This window comes from Coffea arabica, chromosome 5e, assembly GCF_036785885.1.
Source record: "Coffea arabica cultivar ET-39 chromosome 5e, Coffea Arabica ET-39 HiFi, whole genome shotgun sequence".
Classification (NCBI taxonomy): Eukaryota; Viridiplantae; Streptophyta; class Magnoliopsida; order Gentianales; family Rubiaceae; genus Coffea; species Coffea arabica.
The window spans coordinates 54836530-54856872 of record NC_092318.1 but is presented as its reverse complement, the minus strand read 5'-3'; the positions used below and the strand labels follow the sequence as shown (position 1 = coordinate 54856872).

Sequence of the window (20343 nt, the reverse complement as noted above, 5' to 3'; positions counted from 1 at the left end):
CTACCGTGGTTCGATTGAGATAAGATGGAATTACTCATTTTTAAATGAGAAAATCGTTAAAAAAGTTCTTCACATTTTGTAAAATAATTTTTTTCATCCCTTACTTTTAAAAATATAATTTTACATCCCTTACAAACTTACATTGATCAAATTTAGTTCCTACCTAAGTTTCTGACTAATATTTTATCGAAATTCACCATATACTTTGCACGTGATTATTTTTGAAGAGTAAAATTGTTAAATCAAAATTGATATAATCTGATCTATAGTCCATCATATTTTACAAAATAAATTTTTTCTTTCTTCACATTTCACAAATTGAATTTTTTTGCCTCTCACATTTTATAAAATAATTTTTTTCATTCCTAATTGATCATGTGTACGAGTAGGTTTTTTCTAAACCCATATATATATATATATATATATATATATCTATTTGATTTCACCTGAATAGTATGAATAATATGTAATATATTTCTATTTCATTTCAACTATTCAGACTAAATCAAATAGATATATATATATGATTTTAAAAAAATTGTTAGTTTATCATTCATATTCATTTTCTTTTACTCGAAAATTAAAAACAAATAAGATATTTAATCCTAAACATTATTGAGTATTTATATCGAATCAAATTTGGACAGAAAAAATAAAAAAAAATGAAAAGTAAGACAAAAAAAAATAAGTATTTAGCACTTTCAAATTTTAAAACAATCACAAAACAAGTACTTCAACTATTGATCTTAAAGGTGGTGAGTAGAAACTTTAGATTTAAACTGCAATTTGTTAGCATGACTATAGAATTCGAATTAGAATCCATTAATTAGATGGTCTTATTATAAAACTCAATAAATGAATTATTAGCAAAAGAGAAAATGCCACAAATATTGAATAGGTTCACATAGTAAAATTAAATCGATATATACATAGGTTTAAAACAAAATTATTAGCAATTAGCCTATTTATGTGAAATCAAATAGAGACACATTAAATGCTATTTATAATTTTCAGGTGAAATCAAATAAATATATACATGAATTTTTAAAAAAAATTATTCATACATATGGTCAATGAAGGATCAAATGTGAAATGTAAGGGATTATAAATCTGATTATGTAAATTTGATTTGACAATTTAGTATCCCAAAAATGAACATCCCATATTGGAAAATAATCCTATCCTATGTTTGGTTGAAGATTTGATGAAATAAGATTACTATATTAATTACTAAAGTACTCTTTAATTTGTAGGATCATTAAAATAAAATAATTTAATAATTTGAAACTTTAAAATTCTAAAGTAAATCAAGATTTTGATATATAAAAAGTTGGATTCACTCAAGCTCAACCTATTAAGGCCCTTAAAAGTAGATTTTAATATAGTTTTTTGAATCTAAATTAGAATTAAATTGAACAAAAAATCAAACCAATATAAAATATTTTTCTTTGAGTTGAGTTTGAACTTATTGAAACCTTCATTTGTAAAATCCAATTGACAAGGTTATGTATTTATATAGAATTTGGTTGAGAAATTATGATTAGTAAAGGCAATTTAGTTCAAGGGTAATAAAATCCTTTTATTGTGATGTAAGTAGGGGCAAATTAGTCAAAAACTTTTAAATTAATTAATAGGGGTACATTTGTCAAAAATTTTAAAATAATGAACAAGGGCAAATTAGTCAAAAAATTTTAATATAATTAGTAAGGGCAAATTAGTCTATTTATTATCATATTATTATGTGAGATTATGGTTATATAATATTCCGTATGAATTTGTATCATTCACAAGTGCAAACTAGTCCAAGTAGTGGCAAATTAGTCAAAAAAACTTTAAATTAAAGGTAAAATATATTAAACCCCCTTGTGATTTGGGTTATTATCATAAAGCCTCCTCATTGTTTAAAAACTCCCATATATACTCCTTGTGCTTTGGACTTCTTTGGAAAATGGATGGAAATCATCCAAATTAACGGAAAGTGTACTACACATGCTTGACAAGCGAGTGTGATAACAATGCATCAAGAGTAATGTGATAATTTTAAATTTTCTTTTCTTTTCTTTTTTCCTTGTTCTTTCTTCTTTTTCTTTCTTCTGAACTATCTGGAGTAGAAAAACAGAAGCAAAACTGAAGCAAAATCAACACCAATCTTTGTTAATCTTACTTTTCTTTTTTTCTTCTTTCCCTTCTGGTGCAACTACAAGTAGAAACCCAAAGCTCCATGACCTCTGATAAACCCTCTCAAATCGGACTTGAATTTCTCTCATGATGAGAACATGAAGATTTGGATTCCCTTCAAATTCAAGGAAATTCAATTGATGGTTGATGGTGCAATCGAGTTCAAGAATCATTGAAGATTTGTCATGCTTATTTTGATGAGAACATGAAGATTTGGATTCCCTTCAAATTCAAGGAAATTCAATTGATGGTTGATGGTGCAATCGGGTTCAAGAATCATTGAAGATTTGTCATGCTTATTTCTTATTATTTATTTAAGTAAGTTTCCAGCAATACTTGTTAGTTAGTCTTGAGTTATTAAGGGAAATAAAGACTAAGGTCATGTTGACCATAGTTAAGCCAACTGAGTCAGTTAGTTTCTTATTCTAATTGAATTATAGTTTTAGGAAAGTAGTTAATTGTTTCCAAATTTATTTAAGAAGTTGTGTCAAGTCAAATAAGGAAGTTTGTATTATTTCCAATTTAGATTAGGGTTTTGAGTCTTGTAAGGCTATAAATAGCCAACTTTATTTAACTATTGAGGAGATGATATTGAAGATGAATTAATAAAAAGAGAATTATCTCCTTTTATGGAGTTCCTTGATGGAACTTGAGTTTCTTCTTGAACTGTATCAAGTATTTAGCTTGGATACTTGTGGTGTTCAAGGCAAGATGATTACGTCATCTTGTTCTTTCAAGCTAATAGCCAATCCACTAGGTTTCTAGAGACGGGTTCTCTTTAGGTCTAGCAAGGTAGTTATTGTTCCATAACCTGATCAAGATAGATCCTTCCGCTGCTTGATCGACTTGGTTCTTCAAGACAGGTTCTTGCTGGGTCAAGTTCGTATCATCTCACCAACTCAAAATCTCCCTTAAACATACAATTCACTTTATTCTTGAAGTCAGAGACACCACCATCTCATAGCCTTCAGGTGATCCCTTTCCCCTTCATCCTCATCCACTACCATCACCAATTTCGCTTCGTCGCTGTTGCCATCGGCATTACTGTTTAGATTTCCTGGTATGGGTCGCATCGCCAAGTCCGTCAACGACCACAAGGCCAGTCTAGATCTCATTTCGATAGACAATCTGCCCAAGCCACTCACCATTGTAGACGTCTCTCCAACTCCAATGCATGGCTTGAAGCTCCATATTGCCCACCAAGGTGTTCCCGGAGCTTTCAACGAAGCCACTGCCAGCAAAGTTTATATGAACATGCGAAGTGGGTTATCGAGTGTAATTCTTAATGTGTAGACATTTTTGATCCAGTGATTTTCGTGAAGAAATTTTATGGGTTTTAGTTGAATTTTGATTTCTCATTACCCAAATCTAATACAAGTTGACTTTAATTTGAGTTGTTTCTGCTTAATTTAGTATTGAGATTCTTGGCGTTGATATTAATTTGATCTGATCCATTTTAGTATGAAGGAAGAAAAGAAAAGGAAAAGGAAGAAAAATGCAAAAAAAAAAAAGAGGCCTGGTATAAATGATTGATGGTTGAACCTAGAGATGATGACAATGGAAAAGGCATCAGTGTTTGCAGCGTGAAGGTAGGCAGGTTGGAGAAGATGACTGTTTGGAAAAGATGAAATCTTTTTAAAATTTCAATTTAGCCCCTTAATTTACTTTTTGTTCTCAAATGAATTAAGAAATTTAGTAAAATAACAGCTAATCCTGAATTAACTATTGGTACATTTTGAAAACGGGGTTAGCATTGGAATTTTACATCTTTCCGTCAATTTGGATGATTTTCATCCATTTTCCAAAGAAGTCCAAAGCACAAGGAGTTTATATGGGGGTTTTTAAACAATGAGAAGGTTTTATGACAATAACCCAAACCACAAGGGGGTTTAATGTATTTTACCCTAAAATTAATTAGTATGGGCAAATTAGTCCATTCATATTATATTATCATGTGAGGATAAGGTTATACAATTATAAAAGTATAAATTTATATTATTTGTAAGAATAAATTAGTCTAAAATTTCATTATCCTATATTTTAATCATCCCATAATGACTAATACCACCTCCCCATAGAACTATTTTATTCCATGAATTGAGAATTAATTCGATTAGTTGGAATGTGTGGTCCTATGAATCAAATGCAACTAACTAAACATGAAATAACATAAGATGATTAATCTAATCTTATATTATTCCATGAACCATACGGACCTAAAGAAGTTTAATGCATACTAGCGATGTAAATTAATTAAGTTACTTAAATCGGATTTGCGACTAGCTTGGTCAAAGGTTCGATTCGAATTCGGTCATAAATTTGATGTACACTAAAGGTGTAAATTAATCAAACTACTTGATTCGAGTTTGCGACTAGTTCGGTCAAAAGGTCGATTCCAACTCGGTCATACCGAATTCAAATTGAGTTCAAATTAGTTAATAGAATAATTAGATTAAACTAAAACTTTGAGTACCCATCGAACCGTATTAAGTAATGTATTTATAATATAATTTCTAATTATTTATTAAAAAATTATGAAATTTACTAAAAAACTAAGTTTGAAAACTCGCTTAAGCTCAATTAAACTTGATTGAGCTTATTATAAAGTTTGGTGCTTAAATTTAAAATTAGACAATATAACATACATATAAATCAGTCAATGTATATATTTTGACATATAAATCCATTATACATAACATACATACTTATATGTCAAAATATATCAATATATATCAGAAATATTAAATATAAAAAAACATATCAGAAGATCAAACAGAAGAATGATGAAAGCCGTAATTCTTCTAGTTTCTCCCGTCATCCACAGTTACAATAGGCTCTACCGTTCTAATCTCCACTCCACCTCTACGATTGGCCTCTCTAATCTCCAACTTCTACCCCTAGTCTTCAATCTCCATCTCTACAAAGCATACATTGGTAGTTCCATTGACAAAACATGCATTTTGTATCTTCCGCTAGCTTAATCTTTAATTGAACTAACCACCATCACTTCTTGGTCTATTTTCTTTTTTCCTATAAGTTCTCGCACGATTCATGAGACAAATCAATTTGTTTACTCCTATTTGGATCCAAATGTTATATTCTATTCAAATTTGGTTATTGTGAACAAAGGGAATGGACAACTATTAGTACGAACAAATTGAGATGACAATGGAAAAGTTCCAACCTTCTAAGCTTATCCTTTTACCACTGGTTTTCTCTGTGATTTTCTCAAAGCAGCTACCGATATATTGCCCGTCCTTTTCATAATAGTGCAAATGTATACAGGCTAATATTTTTCCTTGTACCATCTAATATTTGCCCTTTTTATAAAGAACAAATGTATATAAGCCAAGCTCCAGTCTCGGCGATCCCATTATGATAAAGAACCAGTAAACCAGTAAACCAGAAGCCACCGTTATATAGTACATAATAGTGCTCTACAATGGTAGTGAAAAGGGAGGGGAAAAAAAGGTTGGGTACAAAAATCTGCCAACAGCAGTCTCATTATCTTTTTTTTTTTTTTTGTCATCACTGTGGATATCCGGGTCTACACCCGACTAATCCCACAGCGCTCCAGCAGAGCAAGCCTGAAGAAGATAACAACTGGGTTGCTGCCCAGGATCGAACCCAGGTGGAACTCACCTAAGGAGGCTACTGCCACCAGCAGACCAACCCAGCGCGGGCAGTCTCATTATCTACTCCTGTTCCTTGCTAACTTCAGCTGCGCTTTGCTCCGGGACAGGTTGCATTCTCACATATGGGTTTCTAGTCAACGTTTCCCCTCTCAGAGCAGCAACATACCTGTCATTTGTATCCTCTTTCCTCTGCAACTCCCCAAGGAATTCTCCCAGCCTCTCTTTGTTCACTTTCCCCATCATCTAATTTGACAAGTACAAGCAAACAAAAGTTTGATCAGTAATCCTCACCCTAAGAATGAGTGACTTGAAAACATTCGTGCAAACAGATCCACAATCCAACAAGAAATCCAAGAAAAACTACCCAATAGCAATTCAACAAGTGTAAATACCTTAAGAACCATAAAATCCTAATAAGACAGCATTGTCCTTTCTTCGGCAACTGAAATCAGCCAACAAAATATATCAACAAATACTCTCATAGTTTTATGCTTAGAATAACTAAAGTTGTTAGGATGATCTTCACTTCACAAACAGCTGAAATGTTGGTACATCTGTTTAAAGATGTATTTCACTTCATAGTTTTATGCTTAGAATATATATATATACATATATATATATACATACATATATATATTGTACTGGACAGAGCTAGTACATCTGTTTAAAGATGTCATCGGATAAGAGCAGGATGGTTTCTGGTTTTTTCTTATTGTTTTTTAATTGAGCTCCTAACTTGGGAAGACTGTGGAAAGAGAAAAAGGAAAACACTTCTCAAGGATGATGCTCCTTCAATAGTTAGTTAATGTAGCAGGGAGGAGAAAAAATTTTATAGAACAGGGGTAAGAAATTACTAAAAGTCTTTGCCATCCCCAGATGTCCTTATACTACATCCATGGATGGTTCCTCGTGTAAATTAATTTTAAAAAATTAGAAGAATAAGGTTCAATATGAACTTCTGGCTTAAACTAAGCAGGCAATACAAGCTTCAACATCAATTAAGACAGGTCCGCATGCTATAAAACTCCTACATCTGCCAGTCACTAGCATGCTATTTTTCTTTCCTCTTCCTTTTGCGCTGCTTCTTGTTCTAATTGATTTATGACATTTTGCTTTTTCCAATTAGATATTTTCAAGTTGTTGATTACAGAGGTCACAGCAATTAATTGAACTCTCCAAACTGAACGTGGTGGATGCTTCTAAAACCTGAAGCCGATGTATATAGATGTACAGCATACATCTCAGGAAATTCTACAGTCGTCATCCTTACGAAGCATACAGCTACAATCACGAATAAACTGCTGACAAACCTTAATACTTTTTTTCGGTGTTACTTTCTCGGTATTTCTCAATGCAGCAAGCTAGAGTGGAGATTAATTTTTCCTTCGGCGGGTTGTGGGCATTTGGGGGGGGGGGGGGGGGGGAGTAGCAACTAGCTAGAAAAACTAACTGACATAGCCTAGACGGGGAAAAAAAAGAGGCAGGAAATAGGCAAGGGTTTAATCTACAACGAGAGCCAGTAAAGTAATAGATCATGAGACTCACAGCCAAGAAGAAATGGAAAAGTCAGGACAATATTTTACAGTAGTAAAATATAGAAGGAGAGTGGAAAAGAGATCAGAGGTAGCAGCAGTAAGCAAGAAAGGTCGAGGGAATGAAGTGAATAAAATAACTACTCGTCCCAGTAATGAAGCAATCAATTCATTGACACTAGTAGTCCCAGTATTGGAGCAATCAATTCATGGACACAGGTAATAATTGATTAGGTAGACAGAGATATTATAAACATACAAATAGATGCAGCAGAGACATTGGCATACGACTTACAAGGGAATCGGGGCGGGCATTTTGGCGGAGCTTGGCTTCCAACTCAGGAGAGCGGGAGTTGGTGAGCTGCATGACACAGAAACCGACGACTCCCGGAACGACGCCGCAGACGGTGGCAAAAGCGACGAAGAAGGGCTTTGAGTCCCTAGTCTTGGTCACGATCCACCTCCAAGTCCGGCTCTTCTCCCACAGGAACGACATTCTCCAATTGCCAGCGATTGCTCTCTCTCCGTGAATCTATATGTAAACCAGCCGGTAAATCCAACCCTAGAACTACCTGCCACGGACACCGAGGAGGTTTTCTGGTTTTCTGCGACGAGACAACGACCACCACGACGCAGTAAATCGACCAAGCGTTAGGCCTCTACATTGAGTATTGAGCATCCATCAACGGTTTCAGAACCAACTATCCATGGCCCATCGATCCTCAGTAGTCCATTTCCGTAGCCCAGCCCATACAGCCAGAACATTTCTTTGCCAAATTTTCCTCAAGCCTTTGTTGTCAGAAGGCTTGAGGAAAATTAAAATTATGGGTAGAAATAAAGGGTAACTTTTGTATATTCGGACAGTGTATTGGATGCATGCCATACATACAAAATATAAAATAAAAATAAGAGTTAATATTATATATATTAACAGTATATATATTATTACAGTTGAATACATGACACATATATAAAATTTGGATTTCAAATTTAAATTTAAATTATGCGTCATATATCTAATGATGAATGTGTATACACTATCAGTGTATGAAAAATTAATTAAAAAAATAAAGTGAAAGAAAGTAAGGGAAAGAGAAAAATATTTTTTCATGTAACTTTGTAACGTTTTCGTGGCAATTGTAGACACCAAATTTTTGTCAATTTTTAATATTTTCCCAGGATTTTTCTATTTAATAAGTTATTTATTTTCTTGTATTTTAATGTACATTTTCTCATTTTTTGCAGGTTTGCTTTACGAAAAGAAAAAAAAAAAAACAACAAAACAACAAAAATCAAAAATCAAAAAATCATTTTGATCATTTTGTTTCACCAAATTAACTATTAACCCATTTTCACACTCAATGACCATGGACTTGTCTTTTCATTAATTGAGAAATCATCATTTTGGAAGATTCAGCACACAAGCTCCTTTTTTGGCTACAAGACATCTCTCGGCTCTCTCCAGGATAGAAGAAGGAAAAAAGGAAAAAAATTTTCCCTCCCTCTCTCGGCTAGCTCTTAACAGACGAGAACAAAAAACCAAACAAAAGAAAAAAAAAAAACTACTTCCTCAATCTCCTCTCTCGGCTCTCACGGACAGAGGACAAGAAGAAAAAAAAGACTCCACCCTTTTGGCTCAATTTGCTCTCTCGGCTCTCTCCCTCAGCAGACAAGAGGAACAAAAAAAGGGGGGGGCTCCCTTTACAGATTTTCTTTCACAAAATCCAAACACATTTGCACACAACAAGGCAGCAATCGGTTGGATTGGAGCTTGGCAATTTCATCAAAAATCTTGGCAAAGGGACCAAACTCTTCATTGAGGTATTTATCTCTTTTTTTCCAGCTTTTCTTTTTTTTAATTAACTAGATTGAATGCATGTGTGGTTACTTTTTATTGCTTATTTTTGCTGGTTTTTGTTGGTGTTGTATGGATGAAATTTTGGGATGGGTCATGAACAAAATTAGGAAAAAAAGAAACGGTGCTGTGAATGCATGCCAAATGTTTGAAAAAATGTTTGAATAAAAAAAATGAATCAAAGGAGTGAATTTGGTGTGTATGTTTTGCTTAAATGGATGACCATTAGCTAGCAAAGATCTGAAAATGCTTGGTGATCCAAAATTTTGGGAGTTTTTGAGCCTTCAAAGCATTAGAATAATTTTCTTCATTTTTGGGGCTGTTATTGACTTAATGCTTTATTTTGTTGTTGTTTATTTGTCAAACTAAGATTATAGTTGTAATGTAGAAGTTATCAGGAGGGTTTTGGCATAATTTTTATGATTTTTGGTGAAGATGTGAAGGTTTTAAAAAATAAAAAACTGAACTGATTTCTTGGCATTTTGACCGCTTTCGACTCATTTTTTGTAAAAACTAACTCCGGAAATGGAGTCTACGCGAAAAATCGAGTGAGGGGGTGTATTTTGAGGATTTTTGGTGACCGGAGAGGTCACCGGCGGTGGCGGTCGGCGGCGGCGGCGCCACCGGCAGCCGCCATGGCCACCAGCTGAAGTTTTCTTCAGCTGGCCGAACAAGAAGAAGAGGAAACGTATGGGGAAGAAAAGAGAAAGAAAAGAAAGAAAAGAAAAGAAAGAAAAGGAAAGTGGTTTGGGCTAGTGTTTTTTTTTTAGGTGGGCCTGTGGTTATTTTGGTTGGGTTTGGGGAATGGACTTTTGTTTTATTTCTTTCGGGTTTCGGTTGGGCTAGAAGGTCGGAGCCCATGCTTTAATTTTGGTTGGGTTTGAGTGATAAAAGACGGGCTGGCCTGTGTGTTTGGTCTTGGATTTTCGGCTGGGCTTAGGTAGTATCCGGCCCAAATAAATAAAAATAACGGCCCGATGGCCTTTCTTCTCCCAAATCAGAAACCGAATTTTGCACTTTGGCCCCCTGATCTTTTGAGTAGTTTCACTGCAGCCCAGAACATTTTAAATCTCTTTCATGTAGGTCCTTATATTAATTGCATTTTGGTCCCTGAATTTTATCTTTCATTTAATTTTGACCCCTGAACTTTGGAAAATATAATTTTTGTCCCCCAAAAGTTTTCAATTTTTTGCAATTCAGTCCCTAGTGAATTTTGACTCTCTTTATTATGATTGCTTTTTTTTTAATAGCTAATTATGTTACTTTTGAGTATGTTTAACTTGTAATTTTTAAGTATTCTTAAATTTATTTACGTTTGACATATTAGTGTGAATTTAGTACTTTTATTATTACTATTTTTTCAATTAAATTGGTGCCATGATTCTTTTGTTCATTGTGAGTATAAATAGGATAATTTGACTCCACTTAGTCACCACTTCAAACGGGAGGTACTCCTATTTTATTATTTCAATGTCAATTACGTGCTCTTATGTGCTTCTATGTGTTCCTATGTGTTTATATATTTTCATATGTTTTATTTATTGCATTTAAATGTTCATTTAAATTCTCTTATATTATATTTGTTTAGTTAATTTTTATAATTATTCGAGAGGCATTTAAATACCTCAAAAAAAAAATGTAATAGATAGGATAATTAGATTTGTTTTATTATATTTTTCCCTTCTAGATTGTAGTTAGGCGTTCCCCGATGTAATAGATAGGTTTGCGTGTTTATGTGGCTTATGTGTTATATGTTTTACCTGCTTTCCTTAGGATTTTTGCATCTAGATATTATGCTTACGTGTTACGTGCTACGTGCTCTTATGTGTTTATTTGTTTTAATTTATGCTTTATTTGTTTCACTATGAATTGTTAATGCATGACGTCACCACACTAGCCCAACGCTAGTTGTGGTTTCTCCCTCCGCTTACTTGCTAGTCCAACGCTAGTAAGGACTTTTAGAAATGGGCTAGTCCAACGCTAGACCCTTTAGGTCATCTTGCGCTAGATTCATCATTGTGTGCTATTCACTACATTTTCATGCATATTTTCATTTTTAGGATCTTTTCTCATTTGCATGATATTTCCTATTATATTATCCCTTACCCTCTATAGGTACTAATCATGTCATTTAGAATTGCATCTCATTTAAGCTAGTTCATTTGCTTGTTCATGTTAGGATAATTATTTTTCAAACATGGGAAATGGGTGATTATAACTTTTTAGTTCAAATACCCCATTAATCCTTGTGTAAGAAAACTAAGTCACGAGTTTTTGTCTCCCGTACCCTTTATGTTGCATTCTCTTTTTCTTTGATCACATATATATATGTATATAATTTAATTTCTTTTTTTATTTTTATTTCATCATTTGCATACTCGTGACACTTTCAAGGAATCATTTTGGCCTTCGCAATTAATGCGATTGGTTCAATTAAATCCTTGAATGAACATTTTGTTCCTTTCGGTATTTTTATAAATTTAAGATTTGCATCCATGTAGAAAACCTCCAAAATGTGATAAAATTAAAGGTTAGATTAGGAAAATTTTGACTAAACCTCGCAACTAGCTTAGACTAGGTTGAAAGGGTGCCTTAGGTTTGAGTTAATCGAACCTTTGCCTTCCCTTTCTTCAACCGTGACTCCCGAATCCATTTTCTCTTGTTTTCAAAGACCTGGAGTTGTCAAAAAGGGTTTCATTTTGTTTTACTTTATTTTTTTGGGTGACTTGGTACACCAAAACTCCATACCAAGTGGCGACTCCTATTTTTTCTTAAAAACCCTTTTAGACTAAATTTTGGACCCAAATTGTCGCATTCTTTTAAGTCCCATTCTAGGTCCTTTTTCATTTATTATTAATAAATCACATCCTTTTTATAAACACTTTCTTTTCCATCGCGAAAAAATGGGGCGCGACAACTTGGCGACTCCACTGGGGACGTAAGAGAGTCCAAGCACTTGGTTTAGTCGTCTTTTCTCTTTTTAACCCTTATATTTATCATATTTGGATGTTTTAGGTTGCATTTTTCTCTTTTAGGATATTTTGCATTTCACCCTCGTATTCGTTTATCGTTCCTCGTATATGTGATGAATGATTTATTTATTTACTTTTATTTATTTACTTATATGTATCGCGCTTTGCATTTGGGGGTGGGGAATTTTACCCTAGAGCTTCGCATTGGTTCTCGATCCCTCCCCTCCAAAATGAGCACTGGCATACGTGCATACGTTTTATTTTTTATTCCTTATTTATTTTTCTTTTAGTGGCTTGTCACGCCACTCCACCCTATTAGGATTTTAGGCGACCCACTTGGACATGTGATCGTATCACGACGTGTGCGTAGCATGATCCGAGGGGTCACTCGATCTTACGCTTTAAACTTTAGGTTGATGACCTATTAGTTTTTAGTCGAAGGTTGAGAATTCTTTTTAGATTCGCCCAGACGGGTAGCCGTAACACGACGTGTGCGTAGCAACGTCTGGGGAATCGCTCGAGCCACCGACAAGGAACCTTGGGAGTGATGACCCTTGGTTTCCAAGTCTGAAGGCTCGGGGACCTAAAACCTATCGAGTCTAGATGCATTAGTGAACCCTAACCTCATGCATCCATTTTAGCTTGCCTAGGGTAGAGTCGACCTTACCCTATTAGGAACACTATTCACGAGGGGAGGGGTCCAATCCCTTTCCTCTTTTTATTGCTTTATTTCCTTGTGTTGATTTCGTTGCTACAATGTGTTATGTGTATTTATCTGTCTAAACTAACTTTTCTTGGTTTTTGTGTCTTCATTGCATTCATAAGTCCTAGAAAATAAGAGTCCTGGCATGGTACTCTCTAGGAGCCTACCCTATTTGATGTGACACGTTTAAATTCAATGTTTCGCATTTGCAGCATGAATACATTTCATTTTAGGCTTACCCCGGCATTTAAATGGGGTACTTTTAGATCATATGTCAATTATTTCATTGCATATTTAATCGCTTTAATAAACTGGCATCATACATTAACTTTAGAGGGAATGCCGCATAGGGGATCCTGCGTTAGGAATAAGCCGCTTTGTGTCTCGGATATGTAATCCAATGAGACTTACACGTTTATATTTTTTGTACCATCCAAAGGGGTAGTGCACAAGGTAAGGTAGGATTCGATCCCTTCCGTGTGACGGCATTGAGAATGATGGAACAGTTTTTACGCATTAGAATATGAGCCTTTAATAATCACTTTTTGGCCATTTTATCAAAATTGGTAAAAATTCCTTGTGTAACGGACATTAAGTTGAAGAAATTCACAAATGCCTCATTGTTGAGATGATAAGTATGTTAAGGTCGAATCTTGATTTTCGAAGGCTCATAGACTAATGAATCACAATGAATTTTTTGAAACTATCAATGAGCTGACAATTCCATCGATTTTGATAAATCATCAATTTCATTCATTCCATTTTTACATCTAAGATGATTGAATCGATTTTTTATAGATCATTCGATCCATACAATTTTGCTCATTTTTTTAATTTCATTTTCATTCAATTTCATTTTGAAATAAATCATTAATTTCATTCAATTCATTTGATCAATTTACCCCTTTTTAGGGTGATCCAGCCAATTTTTGAATAAATCCTCAATTTCATTCAATGCATTTGATCTGTTCATTCGATTTTAGGATAATTCAGTCAATTTTGAATAAATCGTCAGTTTCATCCAATCAATTTTACCAGTTTATTCATTTTTTAGGACAATCCAACCAATTTTTGAATAAATCCTCAATTTCATTCAATCCATTTGATCCGTTCATTTACTTTTAGGATAATTCAGTCAATTTTGAATAAACCGTCAATTCCATCCAATCCATTATTTTTTTTTTTTTTTTTAGGATAATTAAGTCAATTTTTTTTAAATAAATTTTCAATTTCATCCAATTCATTTGATCAGTTTTATTCGCTTTTAGGATAATCTAATCAATTTTTGAACTAATAATCAATTTCATTTGATCCATTTGACCCGTTTATTCCTTTTTTTTAAAAAAAAAAAGTTTTGATCTATGGTTTACCGAATAAACTAGTCGAGACATTTCAATTCTTTCAAAAATAAGCTTTTCACACTAAATTGATTTTTAATATCACTTTATATGTCAATCAAAGCATTCAACCCATTCGGACTTTGTCCTCATTTTGTTAGGACAAATTGTGTCTTGTCACTCCAATTATTCAATTTTTTCAAATTTGTCTTTTATTCGAATCTCAATAAGTCGATCGGATCCATCAGGTATTGTATGATGCCTACCCCTAAGGATTGCATTTTCCATGCTAGACCAACCCTTGGCATAAAAGGGCTCACCCATAGGACATGCATATCGATTTTGCAATTTTGCTTACTGACTCTGGGTATTTTGCTTTTATTTTTTTCCCCTCCCCTGCATTTATAAAAGTTGTTTTAACAAGGTAAAAAAATATTTTTTCCTACATCTGATAATATTTTTGGGTCTAATAAATTTTGAAAAATTACAAGTGTTACTTGATTCTTGGGCAGATCCTACAATGTGAAAAAAAATTAAAAAAAAATAAATGAAAAATCCATTTGAAAATGCTAGTGTAAAGCATCTCAAAAATCTCTTGATTCATTGTTTCTAATACATTTTGTCTCAAAAGATAGAAAGAGAAAGTGTGTATATATTTGAAAGTGTATTCTTTAGAGATTTTTATTTTCTCACATGTATTATATTTGAGAAAAAATTTTCAAACATTTGAATAATAAAGTTTTTATTTAGACAGCTATTGTTTTGTATATATTCATTCTTTATTTGCTCATTGGGAAATTTCATGATAGATTTTAAGAAATAAGGCTAAATTGAATTTTTTCGACCTCTTGTTCGAAATTCATGAGTGTATGTCCAATTCCCAAAATTCTTTGCATACACTAGATATGTGGCCTAAACTATTCAATGAGGATAGTCGGAAATAAAAGGGGGTCATTCAAATTTGATAGCTTGTCGTAAAAGATCAACCCCAACACTTTTCATTTTCATTTTTTTGTCCACTTCTATTGAACCTCCAAGATCAGTCGCATTGGTTGACTAGCTTCAAAGTGAGACAATTTTTTTTTTTTTTTACCGTGAAAATGTCCTGGGTGTCTAATCAGATTCAATCCACATCTGAGTGAAAGCAAAAATGCACATTACTTCTTATTTTGGGAATTTGGGATGATGCTTTAGGCTTTCATTTCTCTATCCATATAGTTTTTATCATTCAGTCTCCTTTTTGAACCATCGCAAGCACCATTTTGTTTCAAATAAGAGCCTTGGTGATCATAACCCTACATTGATGAAATTTTCAAATGTCAAAAGGAAATGGATTTTCTCAATGGGCTATTTTTTACTTTGGTTGTCATGAGAAATAAGAATGATACTTTGGCTATCGTTTCTACTATCTACACACTATCCATCCTTTGCATCCTCGTTTGAGCCTAAATTGGTGGTTCGTTTCAAAAGCACTTATGATCGCACCCCCGCACTAGGGAAGGAGATTTGAGAATTGAAAAAATGGCAAAGATGCTCAAAATTTTTGAAAGGGACATCAAATAAAGAAAACGAGTGAAAAAAAAAGAAGAAAGAATTACAAGTTGGGAGATTTTGACTCTACCATTGATATTTTGATATTCAATATCGAAAAGAAAGAGGGGCCATATATACTCCAAATTAGGGAGTTTTCAATTTTATCATTGACATTGGGATATCAGTATTGGTAAAAAAAAAAAAAAAGAGAGAGAGAAAAGAAAATTGTGAAAAAAATGAAAAATGATGAAAAAAAAAAGAAAGAAAAATGTGAAGACATCCAATGCTGCATTCCCCTTAGTGATTGTTGAAGAAAAAAGAGGATTGATAAGAAAAAGGGAGTCAAAAGGGGGTCCCGGGTTTTAAATCCAAAATTGGGGCAATTTTTGGGAAAGAAGGCGATCTTAAGTGCATTGTCCTTGAAAATTTTTTTAGCTATCGTTGTTAAACTACGTTACAAGCTCATAAAGTCCATTGCTGACTTATCTTTCATGACAATTTGAAGTGAAAATCTTGCTTCTAAGGAATCTACCAATCACTCATGATCATAAGGTCATAGCCTGTTTTTATATGTTTAACTATCGTTTCTACCCATATATTACAAGCCTATACAGCTTATATGTTGACTGAATTTTCTCAAGAAATAAGAGTGATAAACTATTTGCTTTCACCAAGATGTGATATTGAATGTGCTAGATACAATTTGAAAAAAAAAAAAACAGATCCTGACATACCATTCCCCTGAGCCATCTCAAAATCCTGAATAATATCCATTTGATTGGTCCTAAAAGATGAGCTTATAAGAAAAGTGATCCTTTTCCCTCAACACCGATCCCAAAATGAGGAAGAGATCTTTTACAATTTGGTCTTATTTTGAGGGATTTATCATGGAATCTTCTACATGAGTTTGGATATGACATTTAATTTTTTCATTTGAAAAATGTAGTTTCTATTCACATTGTATGTGATTATTTTGCAACTAAAATAAGCCCAAATTGGGGTAAATTTTTTGTAATATATTTGTGAGACTTCACCAAATAAGTTCAAATTGAGGCAAAAGTTTTATAATACATTTGTAGGGTATGTCCAATATCAAGTATATATTTTTTAAAATCTTGATAAGTCAATACTTTGCATGAATTTTAATTGTTACTTCATTGCTCAAAAAAAAAATAAACAAAAAAGGTAAAAAATTGAAAAATTCAAGTGCTTTGAAAAATTCCCCTTATGCAGGTGTTTATGGTTGAGATCGAGGAAAAAGTGCAATTCAAAACTTGCAAATTTGGAGATTAATCACGAATAAAAATGGAGCAATGATGCTACATTGTAAAGTGGAGGATCGGCCATTTGCTCAAAAGGAGTACATACTTCAGCAGCCAACTTGAAAAAAAAAAAAAAAAAAAAAAAAAGAGAAAAGAAAAAAGGGGGAATAAAGAAAAGAAAAAAAAAAGAGAAAAAGAAAATAGAAAATAAAAGAAAGGGGGAATGAGAGAAAAAAAAAGAGAGAATAGTAAAAAAAAAAAAGGAGGAAAAAAATGAAAAAAAAGAAAAAAAACGAAAAAAAAGAGAAAAAAAAGGGGATTGAAAAAAAAAAAGAAAAAGAAAAAGAGAGTTTTCCCTTCGATTTTGCAAATTTTGCAATTGAATTCTGGGAGCATTTCATTGGAGATTACATTTCTAAGTTGGGGTAACACCTTGCCCTCTTATACTGTAATGGAAGTGGTAATACATGCCAAAACCGAGATTCCGTCCTTGCACATTTTGACAAAGGCTCAGGCAGAAGAAATCGAATGGATTAAGGAGCACAATGAGTTGCTGTCTCTAATTGATGAAAAAGAAGTTGAATGTTTGTCATGGACAATGCTATCATCAAAGGATGGTTCGTTAGTTATGACAAGAAAGACAAATCTCGCTTATTTGAAGTGAGGGATAAGGTTTTGAAGTAAATTCTTCCGATTCAAGAGGAGGTTAAAGAAAAGTTTGTTCCAACTTGGCAAGAGCCATTTATTGTTCAAAGAGTGCTATCCGGAGGAACATCCATTCTTACAGAACTGGATAGACAGGTCTTTCCTCTGCCAATCAATTCAGACATGTGTGATAAATTCTTTATCTGATTATGTGATTTTTCTTTTTGAAATACCATCTATGGCGGATCAAAGGCGAGCCTTCTTCTTTTCTCTTTGAACATCTTATCCCTAGTTTTTCCCATTGAACCTCCAGAATAATTTAACCTTTCATTTGATAGCCCTCCTAAAGATTGCAAACCCCATACTGGGGCAATTTTTATCTCCTATTTGTCATAAAAAAAAAAAGAAGTCAAAAGCCAAACTGGCGCAATTTTTTCAGTTTTAATACCCCCATACTGGGGCAAATATTGATAGAATGCGGTCTTAGGGTTTTTGAAACCTCTTTGAAGATTTTGCTTTGAAACCTTAACACTTTTTCTACACCCCACATGACCCCATCATCAAAATCATAAATTCCCGACCTCCGCCTTAGTGGTATTTCTAATAAAAATCACTTAATCAAATGGCAATTGATGTCAATACACCTTCACCATTTTTACATGGGAAGGGTTGTCGCGCTGATGCCATCCCTTCTTTAAATACATTTCTGAGTTGATAAATGTCGAAAACCTGAAAGGGTGTCTTCAAAAGAATGAAAAAAAAAAAGAGAAAAAAGGGATTGAAAAGAAAAAAAAAAGAAAAAAGAGAAGGATGAAAAAGAAAAAAAAAAGAAGAAGAAGAAAATGAAAACAAAATAAAATAAAAATGTGTGACCTTTGTGAAAATCCGAAAGGTTAAGGTCATCAAGGTGAGGTTTTGGAGCACAAGAGAATCATGAACGAAGAGTAGAGTGTTGAAACTTGAAACGGACATTCCTTCAAATCTGGTCATTAGAAAGAGTTGATTTGTGATACAAAAGGAAGTATGACTGACTGATGCTAAAAAACTGAGAAGATTCAACACAAGTTGCAGCACAACTCTTGGGGAGCAGTTTTGACATCAAAAGATCATGCTTACATGGTTCTCAAGGCCAAAGGAATCACAAGGGATCACATGGGTATTGGTATCATATGATCACTCTTTTTGCTTTTTCGAAAGCATGAAAAATGTGGCCTTCGTTAAACATGATTTACACTGGGGCAAATATCAGAGGAATGAGCTCCAATTTTGGTAATGCATTTTAAATCGGCTTTGTGAAAAAAAAAGGGTCTTTTAAAATCGAGAGGACAGTGACATATGTATGTACCTCTCAAATCTCTTGTAAGGAGAGTTGTCATTGGTATTTTTCAAGTTTTAAAATTCGTCACTTTTGATATTTTCAAAAACAAAAAAAAAACAAAAAAACAAAAAAAAACAAAAAAAAAACAAAAAAAAACAAAAAAAAAATGTGTGTGTTTCTTTTATTTCTTCTAAAGTTTGAAAAAAAAAAAGAAGATTACAAATCCACCAACTTGAGCAACAAGGTCAAAATGCAAAACAGATGATTGGTTGTACAAAAAATTGATTCAAATTGAGTCAATTTCTGAAATGATTTTTCAGGTAAGTATTCAAGAACTTTTTCATGCAATAACGTGTGTCATGTCTTTTATCACCGTTAGCATCGAGTATTGACTCACTAGCGTGTGTTTTGTTTTTTCATATCCGTTAGCATCGGGTTCAACCCACTAACGTGTCTTTGATCACCGTTAGCATCGAGTATTGACTCACTAGCGTGTGTTTTGCTTTTTCATATCCGTTAGCATCGGGTCAACCCACTAACGTGTCTTTGATCACCGTTAGCATCGAGTATTGACTCACTAGCGTGTGTTTTGCTTTTCATATCCGTTAGCATCGGGTCCAACCCACTAACGTGTCTTTGATCACTGTTAGTATCGAGTATATCTCACTAACGTGTGTTGTCTTTTACATCCGTTAGCATCGGGTCCAACCCACTAACGTGTCTTTTATCATCAGGCAGGTTTGGCTTGTATCCCACTGACCATTTTTTATTTAATTGGGTTAAAGTCTGTCCCACCAATCGGTCATTAAATCAAAAAAAAAAAAAAAAAAAAAATCAATCATCATCATCATATTTAAATTTCCTGTTGGAGCGTAATCGCGTCTCTCCGCGCATCTTTTTCTAAAAGACAATTTAAATTTCTGTTGGTGAGTCTCAGCGTCCACCGCGCACCCTCCTATCTCCCTTCTATCAACTTAAATTCCTGTTGGTGAGTCTCAGCGTCCACCGCGCACCCTTCTATCTCCCATTCTTGACTAATTTAAATTCCTGTTGGAGCGTAATCGCGTCCCTCCGCGCATCAATTTTTCTGTTGGAGCGTAATCGCGTCCCTCCGCGCATCAATTTAAATTCTGTTGGTGAGTCTCAGCGTCCACCGCGCACCCTTCTACCTCCCCTTCTTGACAAATTTAATTTTCTGTTGGAGCGTAATCGCGTCCCTCCGCGCATCAATTTAAATTCCTGTTGGTGAGTCTCAGCGTCCACCGCGCACCCTTCTACCTCCCCGTCTTGACAAATTTAAATTCCTGTTGGTGAGTCTCAGCGTCCACCGCGCACCCTTCTATCTCCCATTCTTAACAAATTTAAATTCCTGT

At 33.9% G+C, this 20343-nt stretch overlaps 1 protein-coding gene and 1 long non-coding RNA gene across 2 annotated transcripts; one reads left to right on the top strand and one right to left on the bottom strand.

The window, feature by feature from the left end:
* Positions 1–5518: 5518 nt before the first annotated feature.
* Positions 5519–8113, bottom strand: LOC113737110 (uncharacterized). The gene is made up of 2 exons (XM_072049466.1): positions 7641–8113; positions 5519–6056 (listed from the first exon to the last, which is right to left on the bottom strand). Exons 1-2 carry the CDS (start codon positions 7839–7841, stop codon positions 5874–5876), a joined length of 384 nt encoding a protein of 127 aa, XP_071905567.1. The 5' UTR covers positions 7842–8113; the 3' UTR covers positions 5519–5873.
* A 447-nt stretch (positions 8114–8560) lies between these two features.
* On the top strand, positions 8561–19221 carry LOC140006812 (uncharacterized). Its single transcript, XR_011814660.1, has 2 exons — positions 8561–9166; positions 16979–19221. It is a non-coding gene; the product is annotated as an uncharacterized lncRNA (long non-coding RNA).
* The last annotated feature ends 1122 nt before the right edge of the window (positions 19222–20343 follow it).

Coding starts and splice junctions, on each gene's coding strand:
- LOC113737110 (XM_072049466.1), bottom strand. CDS start 7,841: ATGTCGTTCCTGTGGGAGAAGAGCCGGACTTGGAGGTGGATCGTGACC. Junction 6,057..7,640: donor ATGCCCGCCCCGATTCCCTT/GTAAGTCGTATG, acceptor TTGTCAAATTAG/ATGATGGGGAAAGTGAACAA.